Source organism: Rosa rugosa, chromosome 4 (assembly GCF_958449725.1).
Source record: "Rosa rugosa chromosome 4, drRosRugo1.1, whole genome shotgun sequence".
Classification (NCBI taxonomy): Eukaryota; Viridiplantae; Streptophyta; class Magnoliopsida; order Rosales; family Rosaceae; genus Rosa; species Rosa rugosa.
Window position 1 is genome coordinate 45,752,364 of NC_084823.1, and position 23,973 is coordinate 45,776,336.

The window sequence follows — 23,973 nt, forward strand, 5'->3', positions numbered from 1 at the left end:
TGTGTATTCCCTTGAAGTGGTTAAAAGTGGAGTCTTCATCCTAGAAACAGAGCTATTGGACGAACAATTAACGACGATGACGACTAATGTGGAAGATAGAGTGTGAGAAAGGGATCGCAGCAAGGAGTGAAAAAGGAAAAGAATGTGTTACTTGTAAAAACTCAGGTCAATTTAACCATCATATAACAATTGAAGCATTGTGAGTACCACGCAGATCCAACCTCATTTATGATCCCAAGTGTCGAAATTCTCCACGAGCCGCGAGAAGTCATAGGTTGACCATTCGAGTGGGTAACATCAAGACATCCTAAAATTTCATTTCTGATTGCCAAGAGTCCTCCGTAAATAGCCTATAGTTTACCTAATACCAGGTCTAGTACCACCAGCTGAAACCAAGTGGTAATAGGCAGCGTAACAATTTGGAAGGGAAGAAGGCATTTAAACTATCGAGGACTATCCTATTCGCCATTAGATCTTCATTGGGTATAGAGTCCATTTTCTACCTTGAAGGCACTCCTACTAAGTACGAGAAAGTGTTCCGGGAACAAGAGTTGGAGAAAGAAAGAGTGAGGGAAACCTCAACTATGTGAATGTCAAACAAAAAGGAAGTCGGTCTCGATGAACGAATGGTGTGTTTCCTAAAAGGAATTGAATAAGGCAACATATAACTAAAAGAGTTAGAGGATGGGTATGGTTTGAGCCCGAGAAAGGAAAGAATGGGAAGTATAGGAGAGTGGGTGTCTTTGTTTCAAAATAAGATTCAAATCTCAACAACGTTTCGCGAATTAATGCTGCCAGATTTTTGTCAACTGCAGACTGAACTTTGAAAAATCACCCCGAATTTATTTCACAATAGAAAGAGGTGAAAATTTCCAGATCCATAGTTAACTAACCAAACTGAAATATATCAAAAATTCACGAATTTTGAAGATCAATAGGTTGGGCAAGACAAGGCTCGAAGTGGGCAGTCTAGTAATTGACTCAGGAATTTTCAGCAAGGTCGAATTTTGCTTTAGAAAACGAAAATCGAAGTTCAAACATAGGAATATTACCAAGCAATTAGAGATGAGAACTAGGGGTGTTTAACAAGCAAAGGAAAGCTTAAAGAGTTTGAAAAGCAACAAAAGACGAGGGGGGTCTACCAAAGTGACCACAAACGTCCTACTAACAAAAGTTCTAGTCCGAATCTTCCGGATCGTAGGGATAAAATACTAGCTCCCTATTATAGTCTATAGGATCGATACGGTCTTTGATTGCTTGAATTTCCGGAGGAAGTGGTCGTCCGTCACCTTCTGCATCGAGCACCGCGTATATCTCATCCAAGAATGCGTCAACTCTCTCGGCCTCCTCAACAACCTCGTGCCATGGTCGGGAGTAGTTCATCGTCATCCTTTCCCGCATCCTTGAATTCAGACCGTGTATGAATCGATAATTACGGTCCTCTAAGCTTTCGTATACGTCGGGATGCCTAGCTCTCACCGCCAAGAATTCCCGAATATACCCCTGTAAGGTATTGATCTTTTGTCGAGGGTAGACAGGTCCGATCATTGCCCTTGTTACACTTTCAAGATCCCTATCAATTTCGGCAATCAGGTTCCTCATCTCAACCACCTTCGGGTTCGGACGCGGAGTGGAGGAAGAGGGAAGAGTACTAGAAGATAAGGGTGGAGGAACATCAATCCGGGCGGAGGGTTCCAATTCAACGGTCACACAGGATTCGGCTGTGTTGTCGGTGCCGGAGGAGTCCATGGAGGAGTCGGACATTTTTCTTTTCTTTCAAATCTGAAAAAAACACTTCTTTTTTTTTTTTTTTTTTTTTTTTTTTAAACTCTTTTAGAATGGTTGATAATATTAACAAGGATTAAAGACAATCCTTCAAACTTCACACAACGAAAAGGTTTTAAGTTCAAGGTCTGTCAGAACCGTTATGCTCTGATACCATCTTTTCTGTGGCGACCCGGAGACCGGATTACCACAGCGCCGCCTCCCCAAGGAACCCTACTCCCGCGACACTTGGAGTAAGTGTTTTGGGCCTAGAATTCCTCAAAGAGACAAGGCCTTTAGGTTGGAAAGCAAGAAATCTATAAGCCCGAAATTCTTGGGCTTGTATAGTGGGCTTGGCTCGTAATCACAAGATTACGAACTAGGCGAATAAGAGGAAAGGAAGGTGGTGTTGAGTTGAGTTTTAGAACCTATGTCAATTTTTAATTCTTAGCCCCAAGTTTGCATTAAGTTCATTAAATGGTAATTTATGTGAGTCTTCTAGGTCTAGCCCACTAGGACCTAAATTCAAATGGAGGTTCTAACCCTAGGGTTCCACTTTGGTGGTAAGCAATCACACACATCATCAACCATACATAGTGTTACAAAACTTTAGTGAAATCAAGCAAGCCGAAAGGAAATAAACTTTAAATATAGTAAAACAAATTGTGTCCTCCAAGGATTATCCTCCGTGCCCAAGCTTCAACAACAACAGCCTGCAAAACAAACTAAAGTAGGGGTTAGGCTCCTACATCCAGTCATTGCCCATGCCCGCCCCCATATCTAAGTTTAAAAACATGAGTTATTGTTTTGAATAAAAGAAGTAGATAAAACCGGTTTGCGCTTCCACGTGATCGTCACCACGTAACTACAATCCCACGGCAATTGATCATCTTTCACACTTCCATCACAACCGTCCATCTAGCCAATCACTTTCCGGAATTCATTAATCACAAGGCTAGAGACAAAGGGGAGATAACAAGGGCATGGTGCACACTGCCCACCACCGGTGGCTCAAGGAGGAACTGACCTCTCCTTACATCCCCATCAATTGCCAACACATCAATTCAATCCACGCAAACCATTTCAATTGTAAAATTTCCAAAAACCATGCAAGAGGCCTCATATAAAACATAGTATATGCAAGAAAAGCATAGATAGAGTTAAAGGCATCCCCTACCTGGAACTCGAGCTTTCTCTTGCAGCACTTGGCCTCAATGCAACCTTGTAGCAACCACCACTTCACAAGATCCTACCAAGATATCAAGCCTAGACCAAATAAGTGACAGTAATCACGATAAACTAGGCTAGCTATTCACTCACATAACTCTCCGAATAAAATATTTCCTTTAACCTAATTACTAACTAATAACCAGACCATTTGGGTTCTAATAAGGGGTTTGTTGTTAGGAAGAGGGGGTAAGAACACTTTTTAAAAGACAGGTTGCTGAAAACCGAAAACAGAGTTTTAAAGGAGCTGTCAAGGGTCACGGAATTGTTCAAAATACTTGAGGTAAATTCTTGAGAAATTTTGAAAGAAGGATGGCTTGTCAACCAACTCAGTACGATTGAAATGGCTATTGAATTTCAAGTGAAACCAAACAAAGAGTAAAGGTTTTAAAGGCTGAAGTAAAACAATGTGCAGATTCTTTCCAGAAATATAAGCTTCTGTCCCCCTATTTCAAAATTACATAACTAATTCCAGAAAAATGCTTTTGGGGTGATTCAAATTCTGGAACGTTCATATATTTGTCTAATATATTTCTCTAGAAGAAACTGACCCCAAATTCTCAACGGTTTAGCTCCAGTTTTGAAATGAATGCAACTGGGTCAGATTTTACTGAAAACTGAAAATCTGCAGAAACTGGTTCTTTTGTGTAAAGCTCTTTTGGTACCCAAAATGGCTGGTTAAGTAGACTCTAAGACACCTACAAAAAGTATCTAAAGCTTCTAAAGGCTTAAAGTCTCAGTCACCCTTCAATACTATAAGGGGAAGGTCTTGTAGCTCACTAACATGATGTTTTGAAGACATGGTGTTTGGACAACAGTAACACAAATAAACTCTTTGATCAAGCATGATTTCAATGTTCAAAATAACCATGGTTTAGCATACCCCCAACACATCAGAAAGAATGAAAGGTTCTAAGCTAAAACAACAAGGTTCCCACCACAATAGTGACAAGTTGTAATCTGCAAGAGTTTGTAACAACAACAAAAAATACATAGTGTTAAGGAAAGGATGATACTCACCAAAAACTAACAAAAAAAGATGAGCTTCTCTTGAGGATTTCAACAGGAAAGAGAGCTGAAGGAGCTGATTGGATCGAGTCCAGCCACAGGCCAAGAAGTTTGCTCAATCTCGAACATGCAAAGTGAAACAGAGACTGCTCAATATGTAAATGAGGTGTTTTGAACGTATTGAGTCTAAAATCGAGGAAACAAAGGGGAACTTGATGGTTTAAGAATCTTACCAACTGTTGGTATCAGTCTCAAGCAAGGTGTTGGGGATTCGGGTAGAGCAAGAGAGGAAGTTTAAGCAGAAATCCGGAACAGGCTTGCTCCGGAACAGCTTCCGCTTCGAGGGGTGTACAGGTCTCAAATCAATTCCGATGGAGCTGATATTTGGAGGCTAGATAGAGGAGACATAGGCGAACAACTTTGATGAAGAAAGTTTTTTCATCGGAGGTCTCTAACTAGGTGTTTTTGGGCTCGTAAACGGACTGATGTGTCCAGGGACGAGAGGAAAGGTGAGAAGAGAAGGGTGAATGACGATTTATGGCCTGGGTTCTCTCTTTTGAAGGTCTGAGATGATGTTCTTGGAGGAGTTGCCCTTTGCATGATGGAAACGTGGAGGGGAAGAGCTGAACGAGGCTCCCTTTCTCTCTGTCCAACTCTGACGTGAACAAGGAAAGAGGAAAAGCTGAGTTTTGCGTGTGAAGGAGAAGGCTCAGCTTTGGGCAGATAAATTTGGGGTAAAAGAATAAGGTGTTGACAATGCCAAATAAGGATCGGGTCTCACAAAACTTATTTTTAGATAGAGAAATGGCAAGCAAGTTTTTGTCGGAGTTTTGCTCGAGTTTGAAAAACATAAGGAGTAAATAAATTGTGCTTTTGAAAGTCGGTGAGATGCTTGACGAGTAAGCTTCGGGTAAGGCGAGCAGAAATTTCGCCAATTATTAAGAAAGGTAAAATAAGAAAATCGTAAACGCACGCACAAGTATATTTCAAAATTATGCAAAGATGTCATTATGAGCTACAAGGACCATATTGGATCAAGGAAGAGGTTTGGGTCAAAGGTTGACTAACTTATTGGGCTAGGTTCACTAGCATACCCGTCGGTTGGGTGTCCAGAGTAAATTTTGGACTCTAACCTTACGCTATTCTCGGGCCCAAGGCCCAAACTATTTCCAAAAGTATTTAGCCGAACAAAGGTCGCGAAAAATTTTCCCGTCAAAAAGTGACGTTTGGAATTTCACGGGGTCTACAGTCAATTTACATTTCATTTGCCTTTTTATTTTTTTATTTTTATTTATTTATTTATTTATTTTTATTTGAAGGGGATCATTTTCATTTTCTTTTTTATATCAAGACCAAGCTCCACATCTTCTTCTCTGTCTCCGACACCAAGGATCTCCAGATCGTGAACCTCACTCTTACGGTTCTCTATCACCCTAAGGTGAATCGCCTCCATCAGATCTTCAAAACCCTAGGGATCAAGTACGACGAGAAGGTCCTCCCTTCGGCAACCACAGGAAGGCCTCACGGCGATCTGCTTGTGAAGCTGGCGTCAGAGTCGCGGTGGTGGAAGTGCTCGAGCGGCTTTGATGGTGGCAGTGGGTTCATGGACGACTTGGGTCGCCGGTATTTGAATTTCGTTGGTTGGGATTTTCCTTTTCTATTTTGTTGCTGGGTTCAAGAACATAAATATGTAGAATTGATTGATTCAATTGTTGCAATCTGGATTCAATTGATGGGTTTTCTTCTAGCTAGATGGCTTCAATTATCTGTGAATTTTTGGTGTTGTGGTTTCCAATTTGGTAGTGGAGATGAGAGATTGAGGAAAACATATGGGTTTAGAAACCTGTTGCAGTTCTGAATTTAAGAATCTGTAGAAGAAGAATGCATGCTTGGGAGTGATAGGCTTGAGATAAGGCCATGGGATTAGATAGATTGACCGTAATATATAACTTGAAGAGGCTGCCAAATCTAGCACTTTTCAATTTCCGATTCGATCGAGTGCGAGATGCGGAGCTGTCCGTACACTAGGTCTGGGCAAGCTAAACTTGGCAGAAAAACCGAACTTGGAAGCCGTCAGAGTCATTTTGCTTCAGATCGAAGGGACTGACTGGTCGAGGTTCATTTTCCAGGTATATAACTATATACGCCTTTGTTTAACTCGATTTGTTTATTTCTAGGATCAAATTCACAATCTTTAATCTGAAATCTCTGTTTCCGTTGGTAGAATGAGGAATTGAAATAAATCATGTCTATGAGTTGGATATAGAAAATCGGTGGGGAAGGGGATAGAGAAGCGCGCGGTGGTCGACTGAATTTTGAATTAAAGACTGAAGGACTGGGTTTGGGAGTGTGAGCTACTGAGACTCTCAGTCTGGGAGAGAGTTAGATCGCAGACTGCTGGAAAAAAAAACTGAACAAGACTTGATATTGTGGCTCAGAGTCTCAAAATCTTGGAGGAGATGTTGTGTTCATATAGAAGAAAGAATCTGTCAAGAAATTGTGATTATGTATGAATACAAGACTTAATAACGTGGAAGATATTATTCCTATAAGTCCTTATTTTCATTTTAAAAACATTGGCTTTTAATTATTATTTATTTATAATTATAATCAAATAGGGTTATTATCGGAATTTCACCTTTCTGTCGTCTGCCACGTCATCAGTTGACGGAAATTTTGGACGGAGTTTGAAGAATTGGACACGGCTGATGAAAATTGGGAGTCCAGGGGTGTTCTTGATGAAATTGAAAGTTTAGGGACTAACATGAAGAATGACTATAAGTTGAGGTAGGTAAACTGGAATTAATCCAATTACAAACCTAAATTCACAAGGAAATATAGGCTCATGGTGAGTATGTGCATTGTGGTGGTAGTGAAATTGTTTGTTGGATAGAGTGGTGAACCAAATTAAAATAAATGCTCAAATGTAACATAAATTACTCTAAACTAAACTAGTAATATAATGGATGAAGTTAGGGGTCTAGCTTAAACTCCTTTAATGTTATCAATTCCAACTGGATAAGTCTATAATTAACTACCTAAGAACAAATCATATTACCGGTTAAGTCTCAATTCATTGTTCCTATAGATGCATAAAGCTTTGAGTTTAGATAATCATGCAAGCAAGCCAATCCTAGATCTAGGTGATTTTAACTCATAACCTTCATATGCACATAGAGGATGCTATCATGCTATCAATGCTTAAGGTTAATTACTCCCTAAACATTTTTTCATGAGATGACAAACACAACACATTCAAAGTAGTTAAGTTTGAATGAATGCATTCACTTCTTGAATTAGCATATGAAGATGAAAATCACAAATAACATCAAATGTCAATTAAAACATCAATTCATACAAGTTTGGCTAGAGCTTTCAACCCCAACTCCCACAAAGTAACTACTCACTCATAATCAAACCTATAAAGTACATCAAGGTAAATTAAAGAGTTGAGGAAAGAATGAACTAGTTGAAGCTTGACAAATCAATGGATAGCTTCTCCTTCGTTTTCCTCATTCAATGCTCCTTGAATCCTCCTTGATGGTGGAATGGATGGATGATAAACTTCTTGATGGTAATGATGAATTGAATGGTGATGAAGATATATATGATGCTCATTTGGCCAATTTTGAGTGGTAGTAATGGAGGTTGAGGAGTATGGATATTATGAGTTTGGATTTTGGGAGGTGGAGATGGAGGTTTTGTGGAGGAGATTGAGAGAGAAAGAAGATGTAATGGGGTGGTGTGGGTGATGTCTCTTTCTTGTGAAGAATAGGTGTTTAAATAGATGGAGAATGATGTGAAAATGGTGTTAAGAAGTCAAGATAGCAGCTAGGTTTTTGAATTAAGCAAAGAGGTGGAGTATGAGAGTGGTAATAGATCCCAAAAATAAGGGAAAAGAGTGTGGGAGTGATGGTGTATGTTAGAGTAGGAAATGATGAGTGAGGGATAATAATTAAGCCTAAAACATGATAGATATTGAAGTGATGATGATTGTGGACTTTTGAGTAATAGGGAGTGTTTGGTTGAATTGGAACCAAAATATTTGGAATTTGGTTAAGATAGAATGATGGTGAATTGATGTAATGGAATAGATGTTATGGTACTCATCCTCCTTGCTCCTCCATGAATATGGCCGGAAAATACATGGCACCACCGTGAGTGGTGGTGCGCCGCCATTTGTGGTGGTTCGCCGAAATTTGAAATTTAACATTTTGCTCCACATTTGATCATCATTCTTCCTAGCTCCAATTCTCCACTTCAAAGCCCAAAATTGATGTTTTCTTCACTCTTGCAGTATTCCTAGATAAATAAGAAAATTATTTAGTGAAAGCTAAAATAGACTCAAAAACAAGCTAAATTCAATATTTAAGGAATGCATATCTATGTAAATTAAGGTCTAACAACCGTCGTGGGAGATAGACCTCTATGAACACCCCAATGGTGGCCAGTCCACCATGCCCAAACATTAGGACCCTGTAGCCACCATCACTTCATCGCCAACCCCAACTTTAGTCAACAACCCAACAAGAAATCAAATCCACAACATAGGGCAGGATTTGACGTTGACAATCACCGCTACCATCGCAGTCAACCCCACTGCAGCAAGGCATAGCAACCTAAGCCACCACACCGCCTATGTTCTCAACCCATATAGACACTGCAAACAGAGATCCACGAGCTCCAAAGCCACACATAATAAGAGAGAGACCGAGGACCATTCATTTTTGGAGATGACAACGTGAAGAACCATCACCATTGTTTCTGGGTCTCCCGAAAGCTGGTTGCTAACAGGGTTTGGAATCACGAGTCTGTCTGGTCTCGACTCTTTCTCTTCTCACAATCACAAAAGTCAGAGAGAGACCGGGTTTGCCGACCTAAAACTCTCTGATGCTTAAGTCAGTAGAAGTTGACAATATCGAGAGAAAAATTAGATCAGAGAACTTACCTATTCTGGAAGGTTTTTGGCCTTATATAGGCGGTAGAGGACATTGAATCCTGTTCATTTCAGATGTGGGAGAGACATGCTCTCTTTGGAATATGTCTACGCTGGGGATGGGCCAACCTGAGCTGTCACATCGCGGTGGTTCCGGTAGACCCCGCTGGTGGGTATTTCGAAACTAGTATTGTTTTATTGGTATTATTGGCATATGATATAAGAGGTATGAACAACCGCCACCTTCATACCGAGGAGCCACTAAGAAACCCTAGGAGACGCCTACCAGAGATAGAGCATTTTTTCTTAGCAATGAGAATTTATTTGATTTTTTTTTTTTTTTTTTTTGAATAAAGGGTGGTGCGGCTGCCCTCAAGCACTGATTAATGAAACTGTTGAATACAAGGAGGAGACATTGAGCCAAAAGCCATGATTTTTTTTTTTGAATAATGAGAATTAATTTATTTGATGAGATTTGAGATTGGATTATTTTAAATTTTATATTAATGTTGACCAAATTTAAATCGTTGACTAACCTAAGAATTTAGAATTTATTTGCATTTTGTTAGATTTTTCTAATCATAAATATAATTCCATACTCTATATTTATTTAGATTTTCCCAATTGAGCCACAATGCTTGAAATACGAATAGCAAAGGTTGTTAACTAGTGGAATACTGGAATGAATTAGAGGATTAGGCAATGATTTGAACTTAAGGATGGAGTAATACATCCACATAACTATTGGGAAAAAACATAACTATGTTTTCCCAAATCATAATCTTTGGTTGTTGATTTCTTTTGTTTCACTTCTTTTAGTCCTTGGTTGTTGATTATTTGCTAAGTAGAAGCATTTCCTTTTGGACTTTAGCGATCTTTAGGTATAGATGTTTATGCTTGCAAAATTAGATGTTGAAAACCTCCTAATCTTTCATTGTTATTTTAATATTAGATAAAATCTTCGTCTACAAGTTTACTGTGAAGCGTAGAGACTAATCAAAATGGACCTATCTTTGTTATTACAGAGCTATGATGGATAGAAACTAGAAAGAGCACTTATATCTAGAATACACAAGCTTCAACCCAACATTAAGCCACTAACTACCCTATTAGGGACCAAGAGACCTAACTTCTTGTTCAAAAGTATATGGTACTCTGGATCGGTGTCAATAAGTTAAAAACAAAAAACAAAGATTTATATATAAGACATTTGATCTAGAACACTTATGTATAGAGCAGTAATCCGATTGGAAACAATCTTCATTGTTATAGGAAAGCAAGTTGGTGTGGTTAGAGAACGATCATAACCCGGTAATTGTCTTGATTTTGGAATGACATCTTTAATAGGTATAACAAAAATGGAAACAAATTTAAATCATTAAAATCTGCATCCAATTTTTATCCTGTGAGGGAGTGATATTATCCGTATTCAAACTATCATCATGTGCTATAGTTGACTAAAGAGGTTTCATTAGCAGATGTTGTTATAACGTAATTACTTTTTTTTTTTTTTTTTTTTTTTTTTTTTTATACAAAAAAACCCTTAACCCACCCCACCCTTACATATGTCAGTGAGAATCGAACCCATGACCTATACAATGTTGGAATTATAATGTTGTTATAACGTAATTACTTGAGTTTAAAGAAAAATGGCACTCGAGTTGATTTTGGTTGAGAGTATAATTTAGCTACCATGAGAATTTGAACATCAGATGTAAGTACATTACATAAAAGCGTATATAATACATAGAAATGCAGGAAATTCATTTCTTAATACATGATAATACAAGATGTTAGTAACTAGGGTTGAGTTTGGGTCGGACCAGTCTCAAAAATGGGTGGGACTGACACCAAACCAACAACTTCAATTTCAGTTCGGTTTGTATATTTTCAATTTATGAAACCGAGAAAAATCAAACCGAAATAATTAGTTTGGGATTCTTGATTCTTCAGTTTCAATTATGTGCATTTCGAAGATGTGAAAACTCATATGTAATTTGGATTTTTAAAGTCAAATCTCGCAAAAACCCAGTTTTTTTCATATCCAATCTCAAAACCTATATATTAGACTTCAAAACTTAGATCTACATCAATCTATTCTTGAACTGGTCACCCCTAAAAGCTTCATCGTGAAGCAATTTGCCTCAAAATTTTTGGCTAAGCGATGAGACATGTGAAAATACAAGGACAGAATACGTTTTCTGGAAAACGGGGATTGCAGGCTATGGATCAATCCTTACTGGGCAGCAGAAACCAAAATAGACAAACATAACACAAATTTTGGTTACGCAGTGAAAACCTCAACTTCTGAGATTAAAAACACTGCGGGGCTCTTACTCTTGAGAGCCCAAAATAAGAATCATCTTATTATAAAGGATATGTTCTTTTACAGACTTGAATTGCACAAGCTTGGCTACAAAGATAAGACAAAGTCTACTCCAAAATTTGTCTTCCTTCTTGAACTCCTTTTGCTTTGCACGATCTTCAAGTCTTGTTCTTCTTTCTTCACAGTCTCCCTACTGATCTCGAGAGAGTATTATGCATATGAAACTATGATCACAAACACTTATACATGGACCAAGTGTTTTGACTCTTTGTGAAGGCACAAACTCAAACAATCATGCAAGACTCTATCAAAATTCTTACCTCCAAAGATCCACACCTCTGCTGTGCATATTTTCTGAATATATATCAAGCACCAACGGCAAAACATCTCCAGCAAAGATTCTACCCTAATTGTCTTTTAATTAGGAAAGTAACTTTCCATATATGAAATCCAATAAATCTTAAAGAAAATCAATTAGGAATAGACAAGTCCTAAAAACCCTAGGGCATCAACACCACAATTTTAACACTCAGAAAAATCTTTTAAAGACATAAATACATAAAACCTAAAACCTACTTTCCATAATCGGACTCCACATAAAACTGACAGCTGACTCGGGGATTGCAACACACGTTGCAATCCCATGCATATGCAGATGCATTTACATGTGACTCTCCGAGATCAGTAAAAGGCTTTGTCATAGTTTTGTATGGGAATACCAATACGATATGTACAAGAATTGTACCTACAATCTCCCCCTTTGGCATTCCTATACAAAACACATCTAATCCATGCAAACTCCCCCTCAACAAGTACAAGAGAGACATCACAATCCATCATCCATAATTTTCCTGAAACACTTATCACACAATTGGTAATGATATCACTGATTAAACAAAGCATGTAAATCCAACAGATCACACAACACATTGAACATCATATTTCTCCCCCCTTTTGAATAGGAATGACAAAGGCAACTTATGTAGCGGAAGCTATGTAAAAAGAGAATCACAAAGAGATGTTGCTTAGTAGACACGAGGAAGATAGTCCAAGTATTAATACTCCCCCTAAGTGTGATCATGTGATGAGAGATGCAAGAATGAAATGCAAACACACAATGAGTGGGTTGTATCCAAATGCTAAGAACAGATCTAATTCGCATAGCTTTTCCAACAAGAACAATACCACTTAACCATAAACAAGAGTGCAACAAAATAAGTTCACACGAGTGAATGGATTCCTACAATCACAAGGTAAGATAGAGAGTGATCGAGTATTCTATACCTCTTATTGTGAATAGTGAACATATCTCAAGATGGGGTGTGTAATATTTGTGGAAACCTGAAAAGCAAGGCTCACATACGAAACACATTTAAGCACATAAACTTTATTCCCCCTTATAACACCGTGTGGGCATGATTTTGAATTTTTCTTTTGGCCTTTCACACAAAGTAACATTTTTGCTCAAGAAGACTACGACCCATGTAACAAGTATTATGCTAGCAACTCCCAAGTCAGATGGCTTTAGGGTACTAGATGTAACAAGGACATCCCAAAGAGCACATCTATTTGAGTCAATAGTTTCACAATCCACCGGGGTGACCAAACCATTCCCGTTTCTTCCCAATCCTCATATCGTTCGTCACGACCGAGGTCTGTTTACTTTGGGAATAGTCTGGCCATGCTCCATTAACCAACTACACATTTTTTTTTTGTTATATAACAAGGAGCAACCAACAAGAGTAATTTCGTACCTGAGCAATGAGAACAAGCCAACCATCAATTAAGACTTACCACCACTTAGAGTATGTGTGCATGTGAGGATTCAAGGTGATAGAAAATATGTTGTTCAAGCTCATAATTACAGAGTGACGCAAAAGCAAATTCAAAACGTGCTAGGCACCTTATTGCACACACATTTAAAGAAAAGAGTATGGCCCTTGTCAATCTAAGTTCAAAATAATCTGTCAGACACTCGGGGATACAAACCACTATTTTTCAATCCTAAATTTCCAGAAACTGAACCCAACAATGCAGAAACGTAAAGAAAATGCACCTATACTATCATGAAGACATACACCATGAATGCATGCAAAATGGATCAAATGAAGTGAGAGTATCAATACTTAGAGCATCCACCAACGGTGCTTCTAAGTGATTCAAATTGAGATATGTCTAAAGGCCTAGTAAACGAATTAGCCAATTTGTGATCAGTAGGAACAAAAGCACGCTCAAGCATATTATCAAGATTATCCATATGAGTAGAAAAACGATTATTTGAACCTTTTTTAATCCAGATTTGTTTCTTCTTCGTTTTTGTTTCCAGATCCACGGGGATTGAAGCCAGCTTTGCAATCCTGGCGATCAGATTCAGACCTTCTTTCAACTCAGCTTGCAGCGAGACATGTGAGTTAATACCCATCGTTTTCCTCTGATTTTGAGTAGTTCTGCGAAGTATAATGCATCTAGGACGTATGTGTCCTAATTTTCCACAATAATGACAAGTAGGAACAAAGTTTTTGGAGTTGTGAATATACCTGGGCTGACAAAGTTTGTCAGGACTTACCTGAGCAACCTTTTTATAGGTTTGAAGGTCCAATTTACGTTCTGGTCTTTTGGGCAATTTGGGACCAGAATCAATGTCTTCTGAAGCATGTGATTGACCCAACGAATTTTCACCTTCCACACCTTTTACAAAGGTCAAAGGCTTGCACGACTCACCTTCAAACCCTAACCCTTCTTTGTTGCCGTGAGTTTTACCAAATCCTATCATCTTGGAGACCTTTTCAGACCTTATGGAGAACTTGTTGAAGCTTTCCTTGACTTTAAGCAACTCATCCTGCAATTTCTCATTTTCAAGGGTTAGTGAAACATTTAAAGTGGATTGAGCCTTGACTTCAACCTGCAAAACTTTAATTTTATTAATGAGATCACCATGTTCCTTGTCCCCAACTTCAGACTTAACCTCATCCTGCAAAAATTTTATCTTATCAACAAGGTTAGTACGCTCAACATTCCATTCTTTTACAGAAGTTTCAAAATGTAGCTCAATTTTCTCTTTTTCTTCTCTTAAAGAATCAATTTCTTTTTCAAGTGTATAATTTTTCCGAAGAACAATTTTCGAAGCATGATATAATTGCTTACACTTGACATTTGTTTCTTCATCAAGGGTATCATCTTCTAAGTCAGAATCATCAGATACAACAATATTAAGAGAGGAAATAAGAGCAAGATTTACCTCTTCACCATCTGATTGAGAGCCTTCATCACTATCACTCCAAGTAGATTTTAGAGCCTTGTTTCCATGCAAATTATACCTTTTATTGCCACAATCGGCAGCAAGGTGACCAATTCCACCACACTCAAAGCATTTAGGTTTGTTAGCCAAAATTTTCGAAGAGTTTCCAAATGATTTTTTGTTTTTCAGAAAATTTTTGAACTCTTTTGTCAACAACGATAAATCCACATAATCATCATCAACATCATCTTTCTTTTTAACAGAAGAGAAAGCAATATTTTTTACATTTTTCTCGGGCTTGATCCTCATCTCAAAGGTTTTGAGATTACCTATCAGTTCGTCAAGAGAATAGGTGTCCAGGTCTTGAGTCTCCTCTATGGCAATTTGCTTGGCTTGAAATTTTGAAGGAAGAGCCCTGAGAAATTTCTTGACTATTCGGTGCTCCTCAAATGGATCATCAAGGCTATGGCATTGGTTTGTCACATTGAGAAGTCGAGCGTGAAAATCATCAATTGATTCATCTTCCCCCATGGTCATGTTCTCAAATTCCAATACGAGTCTTTGAAGCTTTTGACCTCTAACTTTCTTGTTTCCCTCATAAGTAACTTGGAGTAGATCCCAAGCTTGTTTGGCTGTGTCACAGTGGCTAATTCTCATCCTTTCCTTCTTGGACAAAGCTGTGAATAGTGAATTTTTAGCCTTAAAATCACAATTTCGATCATGAACTTCAACTTCAGTCCACTCCTTCCTAGGTTTAAGAATTCTTGCAGATGTTCCACTTTCTTTGATTCTTCTGCCTTTGTTGGTTGTTCCCATCCATTCTCAACAACATTCCATATGTTTTCATCCTGAGAATAGAGAAAAGCCCTCATCATAATCTTCCATTGTGAATAGTCTTCACCATCAAACAATGGCGGGCAATTTATAGAACTAGAGGCTCTGTTATATTCACGTTCCATCCTTGACTACGGATCAACTAAAAAAATTTTAGAACCCGCTCTGATGCCAAATGAAAATACAAGGACAGAATACATTTTCTGGAAAACGGGGATTGCAGGCTATGGATCAATCCTTACTGGGCAGCAGAAACCAAAATAGACAAACAGAACACAAATTTTGGTTACGCAGTGAAAACCTCAACCTCTGAGATTAAAAACACTGCGGGGCTCTTACTCTTGAGAGCCCAAAATAAGAATCATCTTATTATAAAGGATATGTTCTTTTACAGACTTGAATTGCACAAGCTTGGCTACAAAGATAAGACAAAGTCTACTCCAAAATTTGTCTTCCTTCTTGAACTCCTTTTGCTTTGCACGATCTTCAAGTCTTGTTCTTCTTTCTTCACAGTCTCCCTACTGATCTCGAGAGAGTATTATGCATATGAAACTATGATCACAAACACTTATACATGGACCAAGTGTTTTGACTCTTTGTGAAGGCACAAACTCAAACAATCATGCAAGACTCTATCAAAATTCTTGCCTCCAAAGATCCACACCTCTGCCGTGCATATTTTCTGAATATATATCAAGCACCAACGACAAAACATCTCCAGCAAAGATTCTACCCTAATTGTCTTTTAATTAGGAAAGTAACTTTCCATATATGAAATCCAATAAATCTTAAAGAAAATCAATTAGGAATAGACAAGTCCTAAAAACCCTAGGGCATCAACACCACGATTTTAACACTCAGAAAAATCTTTTAAAGACATAAATACATAAAACCTAAAACCTACTTTCCAAAATCGGACTTCACATAAAACTGACAGCTGACTCGGGGATTGCAACACACGTTGCAATCCCATGCATATGCAGATGCATTTACATGTGACTCTCCGAGATCAGTAAAGGGCTTTGTCATAGTTTTGTATGGGAATGCCAATACGATATGTACAAGAATTGTACCTACAACATGCAATAAGAGAAAAGAACGAATGATTTTGATTTTTTGTTGTGGCTAATAAATAAGAAGGGGAGGATGAAATGAAGAAGGAAGAAGATGAACTGCGCATGTTACGGTGGTTGAGAAAGAATGAGAGTTCGAAAATGTGGGGTTTGAATTTTGTTTATATGTGGCCAAGGCTATCAAAATAATATCGAAAATTATTCAGTCCACCTACGGTGACCGCTCACTGCCGATCAACCACTGTCCAAAAGGATGAAACGGGTGGCGTTGGCTTCATCTCACCTCACATATAACTCTCACAATTGGATCTTAGTCAAGATATGAATAAAGAATGAGGAATATTTTACTTCGAATGGTATTTGGCCAAAAGTTTTCAATTATGCTTTCTCCCTCCACAAATCTATTTGTTGTGCGTTGTTGGTGGCGTTGGAACAGTAAAGAAGAGAGGAACACAACCCAAGTGGTGGCAGAGCTTGAGGTGGCCGGAGGAGGAAAAACCAAGCTACAACCTGTTTCAGTTTCTCCTCTTCGATCCACCGTCGTGGGATCAATTCGATATTCATGGTTGGTGGCGTTGGAACCACAAGGAAGAGAGGAACACAACCCAAGTGGTGGCAGGGCTTGAGGTGGCCAGAGGAGGAAGAACCCGGTTACAACCCGTTTTGGTTCTCTTCTTCGAGATTCCGCCGTTGGTGGTTATAGAGGACGGTGGAGCTCAGACAACGGCTAGAAGGGACCAAAAGGTGGCGCAGGGCGGAGTAAAAATCAAGTCACCTGTTTTGGTGGTGTGGTTGATCCGCTAGTGAAGATTCACTATAGTGAACCGGATATGCTCGGACTGTTGACTTGCTCACAAATCTGTTCAGGTTAGCCAATAATTTTAATTTCGGAATTGAGACTACACTGAGAAGGAGAATATAAGACCCGAACTCGAACCCAAACAAAGAAATTTAGAAACTTTAAACGGACCGTCGATTCCAATCCCGTTCGAGCATGTTCTTTGATTTTCACTTTTCCTTGTTTGGACAAGCTAGGTGTAACGCGTTTAGCGATACTTTGAGAGGTGCGATGCTAGACTACCTAACGCGACACATGTTGGGTTCTTATTGGTGGTCCTTAGATAATAGTTCCTTCGTTTGTAATGCACCTGGTAATTGGATAATGCCACGTCAAACAACGTGTCCAAGCCAACAGCTATTGGATCACCGTTGACGCAAACCCGCACCGGAATATTCCCCACCCAACGACTCGTAACCAAACCCACCTCACCCTTTCCCGAAAAGTATAAATACTTCTCTTTCTTCCCCATTTGCGGTCGTTGCCCTAGAAACCTCAACATCGCCTCCACTCAGCCGCAACCTGATTTTTTCTCAGCCAAACACTCTGCTCTTCCCACACTCTCTCTCTCTCACCAAATCCTCCAATCTCACCTCGTTTCCGATCCAAAATTCGCCCTCATGGTCCTGTTCAGCTCATCTTTGATCGCTCCGGCCATGATTTGGACTTCGAGGCGATTTCGCCGGCTCTTATTGTAACTTTGTTGACTATTGATGTTTTAGGATCGTCTTCCGGTGATGGATTCGGTTGAATTGACTTATCACATGAAAGGATTTCTCAGAGCTGGAGTTACGGTCAAGGAGCTGGAGCCGTGTGACGTCGGCCGGCTTGTAAGCCCGGAGCTGTGCAGCTCATCTCGAAGTTATAAAGGTAATTTCTCCGGCCTCCGATTTTGATTTTGTTGTTTTGATTAATTATTTTTATTAGTCAAATTAGACGCGTTATCGGTTATTTGATATGCAAACTTTGGTTTGATCATTTCTGATTAGGGAGTATGTGATGTTTCCAAACATATTGTTTTTTTTGGCTAGAACTTGTATTAAACAAGAAAAAAAAAAAAAGGAGGAAAAGGAAATGAATTATTGCTTTATAGATCTTCCAATTCAAGCATTTGCCTTTGATTTGCCTCATTAGATCAGTTACTGCTGTATGGAGTCCAACCATAGTATATATTTATTGCAAGATTGTTACCTGAGTCTAGGTATTTTGTTATTTGGGTCTTTAACTGATATCCTCTTCACTTTGTTTAAAGACTGCTTGATTTTACGTGCATTGCTCATTTTTCATTTTGTCGTTCAAACATTGATTCTATGCGCTGAGAAATTTGGGTATGTTCTCAGATGTAACAATTGGTTCTTCAAAGTCTGAATCATCTAAGCTTGATGGTCAGCATCGCAGCTATCAGGGTGAAGACTTGTCCAGGCACCTTCATGCCAGGGGCAGAAATGGGTTTTTGTTAAATCATGGCATTGAAAGTGTACAATTACAACGGAAATCAGTGAAGGTGTCGAAAACAGGTAGTTTTCCTTTTAAGAGACCACGACTCAGTCAACTAGAAGATTCAGATAGCTTAACTGGAGTTGATGGGATAAAGGACATGCCAGATAAGCTCGGCTCATATCTTGCAAAGTGCAATTCTGCAGGTAATATAATGCTTACTACTGTCATTTTGAATTATCTATGTGATGTAAATGTGTTCTTACCATCATTGAGTCTAAATATATTTATAATGATTGAAAAGTCTTTTTAAGATGCTCAATGCTATCTGTGGTCTCTTCATATGTGTCATCAACCCCAGAATGTGGAAATATGTTTTATAGGTCTTTTTTTAGCCTCTTATGTGAAAACTCTAAATGGTATGCATTTATTAGTCACTTAAATGCTATAAAGAGCAATCTGTCAGCACCTACAAGAACGTGGAAATATGTTTAAAAATTTGTCTGCCATTGTTTAGTGGATGTATATAACCTCTTCCTCACTGGAAAGTTTTTTATGTACAGTTCTTATGGTGAAAGTTAAAAGTTCCTGTACAGTGGCTAAAAAATAGAAAGAAAGAAAAAAAAAAAGGGAGAAAAGAAGCTAAACTTATAATTTAATTACTTGTAATAATCCAATGCTCAAACAGGTACAACACAATGACAATTCTAACTTTTCGTTGATGTTGTACAAACCCGGATAAGGAAACCCTTCGGTCCAATATGGTACCCAAAAACTGGAGTAACTTCAAGTGTCTCAACCTTGTTTATGGACAAGATTTGATTGCAACAAATTACTTTAAGCACTAGGCTTGAGTTCAGTACCCACTTTTAGATTCATTTGATCTATCAGCCTACAATGTTTTGTGCTCAGCAGCACTGAGAGGGGAGTCACACTGCAACTGTGTATATGAATATGTATATATTTGTTAAAAACCCTGAAGTGTCTGAGCTAGAAATTACAAACTGCCTCATTGTCACATTTAAGTGTCTACGTGAATGTGTTGATCTCAATCAATGTCTAATGGTACACAATGTTTATGTAGTTATGATATTTTTTAGGAATACTAGTTGGTAAACTTATAAGGTTTTCTACTATACATGGGGATTAATTTAACCCCTGTTAAGATTTGACCTGGAACATTTTCAATTCACTGAACCTGTGCAGTGGAATTTTGGTAGATAATCAAACCAATAGGAACTTCCAACTTTTCTCCAACAATTGAGACAGAAATTTATCCAACAATTGGGACAGAAATTTCTATGTTAACATTCTCAAGCAGTTTGGAAGATATTGTGGAAGTTCATCTTCAGGTCCATATTCATTTTTTGGGTGCAATTATTATTCCTCATTCAATTCGGTTATCTCTTCTTCTATTTTATTTTTTTATCTTTTAAGCTTCATTGTGCTAGGATTCAGGAACATATTCCTTAAAAAGAAAAATGACTTCCAACTAGTTTCTTCAACCTTTTGTAGTGCTAGTTTCTATGCGCCCATTTATCTTTGAGGATCTCTTTCTTGCTACGCTATAGTAAGTAAAGTGTTCCTTTGGTTAGGTGGTTGGAAATTGGAGAGACCAGTTTTGAAGTGTTCCCTTCAAGAATTTATGTTCTGATTTGCTAAGATAATAGTTTTCAACTTTTCATACTTAACCACATTACTGTCCCTTTTAAAAGCAAGCGTAGATACATTGGATTTTTCTTCATGGCCTTTAAGATTTTGTGCTAAGATGCATTTTTTGTCACTTCTGTATTATACACTTCCAGATAAGACTCAATTGGCGAAACAAAAGACCAAATTTACAAGCAAGCGAGGTGATAAGAGAAATCACAAACTTCCTGTAAAGACTAAAAACGATTCCTTCTCTGTGAAGGCAGGTTTGGCAAGCTTCAGTTCGGCTGCAGGAGGGAACAATTTCTTTGGTATGACATCTCAAAATGATAAGTTCTGTTTCTAGATGTAGACTTTGCTTTATTAAATGGAGTGTACTCATCAATTATTCTAAATTCCTCATTGAAATGGATGGCAGGAGTACATGGCCTTAAGTCAGATAATCATGATGTCACAAAGCATGTAGATGATCTGCCACTGAATGAGCTTCTTGATGGCACATACAAACATCTCAGTTTGGGTAAGGACAAAGGAAAGAAACCAGTGAATGTTAACGGTAGTTTTTTGCATTCAATTAGAAAGGCTTGTTCTATCCTTCAGCGCCCGAGGTCTGTTCAGCCCCAACATAATGCTGAAGTAGATAGCCATTCCGAAATGAAAATGTCATCTTTGCCGTTAGGCACAGCTGCTGTTGTAGCTAATGGTGTTAATGGTGATAAAGGAGAATCATCCATAACAGATCTGTCTTCATCTAAAAAGGTTAGTAGTCAGTGCATATCTAAGATATTTGTTACCCCTGAAGAAAATTTATTGTACCCCTGAAGAAAATTTATTGTACTTTAGATAGCTGGTTTGATAAATTAGAACATTGATGGCTTACATGGAAGATGTAAACAATTATTCACCATGGGCCTCTTTGTAATAGTTGTTTGGATAGATCTTCTGTTACCAGTATGGGTCTGCTGGCCTGACTGAAGTCTTGGCACCTGTATGAATGCTTGCACATTTAGTTGAGACTCTCAGGCTCCAGTGACAGGGATTTTAGTTAGTTTCCGACTAAGAGCCTAATTAGTCTTCTACTGCAAGTTTACTAATGATTGATGATGTACTTTCTCTTATCTTTTGTATAGGTACATGATTCTTGTAGCAGGCCTGATAGTCCTGCTAATCCCCTTGATATGCCATTAAGTCATCCTAATGATATTTTGGAACGCTTGGATCTTCCTCCTCACAAGGATTTGGAATCTTTGCTTCTGGATGCCATGAAGCCTGGTTTATTTTCAAAAAGTACTCCTGATCCATGCTCAGGCAAGCAAATGTCTCGGCAAGCAAGTTTGCCACCTTTCCCGTGGTCAAATACTTCTAGTTGGCATTGTAGAAGCAGTTCGGATACAGCAAAATTGTCTACAAGTAGGGGCTCATGTCAAGGTCGATGGCTAAAAATAGAGAGGAATACTGTTACTTCATTGGGAATTACCACTAGTAATTTTACTGACTTGGAGTCAATGACTTATGATCAGAGTCTAGTTCCTTCCGCAAGACTGAAAATGGCTTCTTCAACAGATAAAATTTCCCCAACCATATCTGTTCTACCTCAGTGTGAGTTGGATTCATCAGCTCCTGCAACATGTTTGAATGAAACATATGCTGTTTTAGGTATTATTACTTTTTCTTGAAAATGCTTTCACGAATTTCATTTAAGTACTAGGACGCGAGTTTTTGCCATTTTTATATTATATTCCTTAAAAGCATCATTTTGGGACGGATTGTTTTTTATAATTATTTTGTTTGGTAATGCAGACTCGGGAGGGAAGGTGAATCACTCAGGAAATAGTAATGGTACAGTTTCTTCCTGATAGTAGCCTATTACTTTAAACTTCTTTTTCGTATATGTATGCACGTGTTTTGGGATGCTTTGGGTGGTGGGTGAGGTAATTACAAACCATTCAATGTAGGCCTACTATTTTTTATACCACGTCTCAGGATCAGATGATCTAGTTGTGGCCTAGATTTTACCCTTTTATTTGTAGATTCCTAATCAATCTGATCATAATTTGAGCCAGATGACTCAGTATAAAATGGAATTGTAAAGAGGTGATGGGATATGATTAAATGGATGTAGTTAGGAAATAGGAACTGGATGTCAACTCTATCAATTTTAAACTTGCATGATGATTGCGCATCTTTTAGGAATGAATTTTGCAATATCTTGATACACAGGCACCTGATTTTCATTTTCTACCTGTCCAGCTGTGCTATTTCACTTTTCTCAATCAGGTGTTTTTGCTTGTGACAGATGAGCATAGTTCAAATATATTAGATGCTGCTCAAACACTTTGTGGCATGGCAACAAATCCCTTCATTCGAAATCCAGATGGAATCCTACGATGGTCAAAGAAGCCTTCACAAAAGGCCATGAAAGCTCGCAAGTTGAAAGCAGTTGAGAAACCTGATGATGTATATGGATCATCAATTGCAGTATCTGGGTCTGACAATCTCACAAGAAGAAGCATGGACCGGATGCTGATGCTGCCCCCAAAGAAGCCCAAGCTCTCTTTGAGTGATGATAGAAAGGATTACAATAACTTCAGTAGCGTTAGGAAAGAACCAATAAGTTGGTCTACACCAAGATCAAGTAGGTCATTACCTAGCAAATCAGGTAAAGAATCAATTGGGAGTATTAGACATTCGACTTCTGATGTGGCGAAGCATTCATATATGATGCCCCCTCCTTCAAAGGTTCCGGAGAAGGCTTCCCATAAGCGAGACAAGTTGAGGAATTTATTGACAATGGAATGGAGCAGGGGAAGAGACCGGCCAGACTGATGAATACATTCCCTTGTGACTAGGGTTTTCATTGATTCTGAAAGTTGGGTTATTGGGAAAAATTGATCTGTATATATCACCATGTGCTGCAGGCGGAAAGGAATGCGGCAATTGGTTAGGTAATTAGGCAGAATGAAATTGTTGTAAGAAATGATGAATAGAAAATCTTATGTTGTAAGAAAGGATAGAACGCAGTAGTGGTGAATTCTTTGCCATGAAGAGCATTCAAATTTCGAAGTCTCTTTTAGACAGGTTCCAAACTTCCAATCTTCCGCAATCTGCGAATGTTTGTGGTTGAAAACTAGCATGTTCATTTCTGAGAATACTGAGCCTTCTGTTAGAGAACACCGCGAAACTAGCATCATACCCATTTTCAATATCCTAGTCTCTACAACAGCTAAAAACATAGGGGGTCCTTTTGAATTACAGCTTATGGTAATTGTTGTGATTTTAAAAGATCTGATCTATCAAAAACAAAAAAAAAAGATCTGGTCTATCAAGGCAGGATAAAGTCCAAAATCCGAATTGCAGTCTCAGCATCTTTAATAATTACACTAATTCCAAAACAAGGTTCCCGATCAGAATTCTGGCGCCGAGTTATGAGTGTGGGTTTTGGAATCTAGGGGTTTGGACCTGGGGTATATTGCAATTATTTAAACGGAATTTCGGAATTCGTCAGTAGTTCCATTTGCCAGCATTTATTCTTGTAAAAGCTAGACGTATTATTATTGTTTAGTCATTTGATTACCATCATTCTTATTTTAGTATAGGAAGTTGATCGATTTAGTGGATGTGGATCCCCTCCAACTCTCAAAT

The 23,973-nt window shown here is 38.4% G+C and overlaps 1 protein-coding gene and 1 long non-coding RNA gene across 2 annotated transcripts; one reads left to right on the forward strand and one right to left on the reverse strand.

Annotated features, from left to right (window-relative positions):
- Positions 1-2,361: 2,361 nt before the first annotated feature.
- Positions 2,362-5,197, reverse strand: LOC133746213 (uncharacterized). The gene is made up of 4 exons (XR_009864028.1): positions 4,233-5,197; positions 4,012-4,145; positions 2,942-3,013; positions 2,362-2,796 (listed from the first exon to the last, which is right to left on the reverse strand). It is a non-coding gene; the product is annotated as an uncharacterized LOC133746213 (long non-coding RNA).
- Positions 5,198-17,598: 12,401 nt separating this feature from the next.
- Positions 17,599-23,424, forward strand: LOC133743707 (uncharacterized). Its single transcript, XM_062171740.1, has 7 exons — positions 17,599-18,114; positions 18,585-18,887; positions 20,487-20,642; positions 20,750-21,090; positions 21,462-21,987; positions 22,132-22,170; positions 22,628-23,424. Exons 1-7 carry the CDS (start codon positions 17,982-17,984, stop codon positions 23,155-23,157), a joined length of 2,028 nt encoding a protein of 675 aa, XP_062027724.1. The 5' UTR covers positions 17,599-17,981; the 3' UTR covers positions 23,158-23,424.
- The last annotated feature ends 549 nt before the right edge of the window (positions 23,425-23,973 follow it).

Coding starts and splice junctions, on each gene's coding strand:
- LOC133743707 (XM_062171740.1), top strand. CDS start 17,982: ATGGATTCGGTTGAATTGACTTATCACATGAAAGGATTTCTCAGAGCT. Junction 20,643..20,749: donor AGGAGGGAACAATTTCTTTG/GTATGACATCTC, acceptor AATGGATGGCAG/GAGTACATGGCCTTAAGTCA. Junction 22,171..22,627: donor TCACTCAGGAAATAGTAATG/GTACAGTTTCTT, acceptor TGCTTGTGACAG/ATGAGCATAGTTCAAATATA.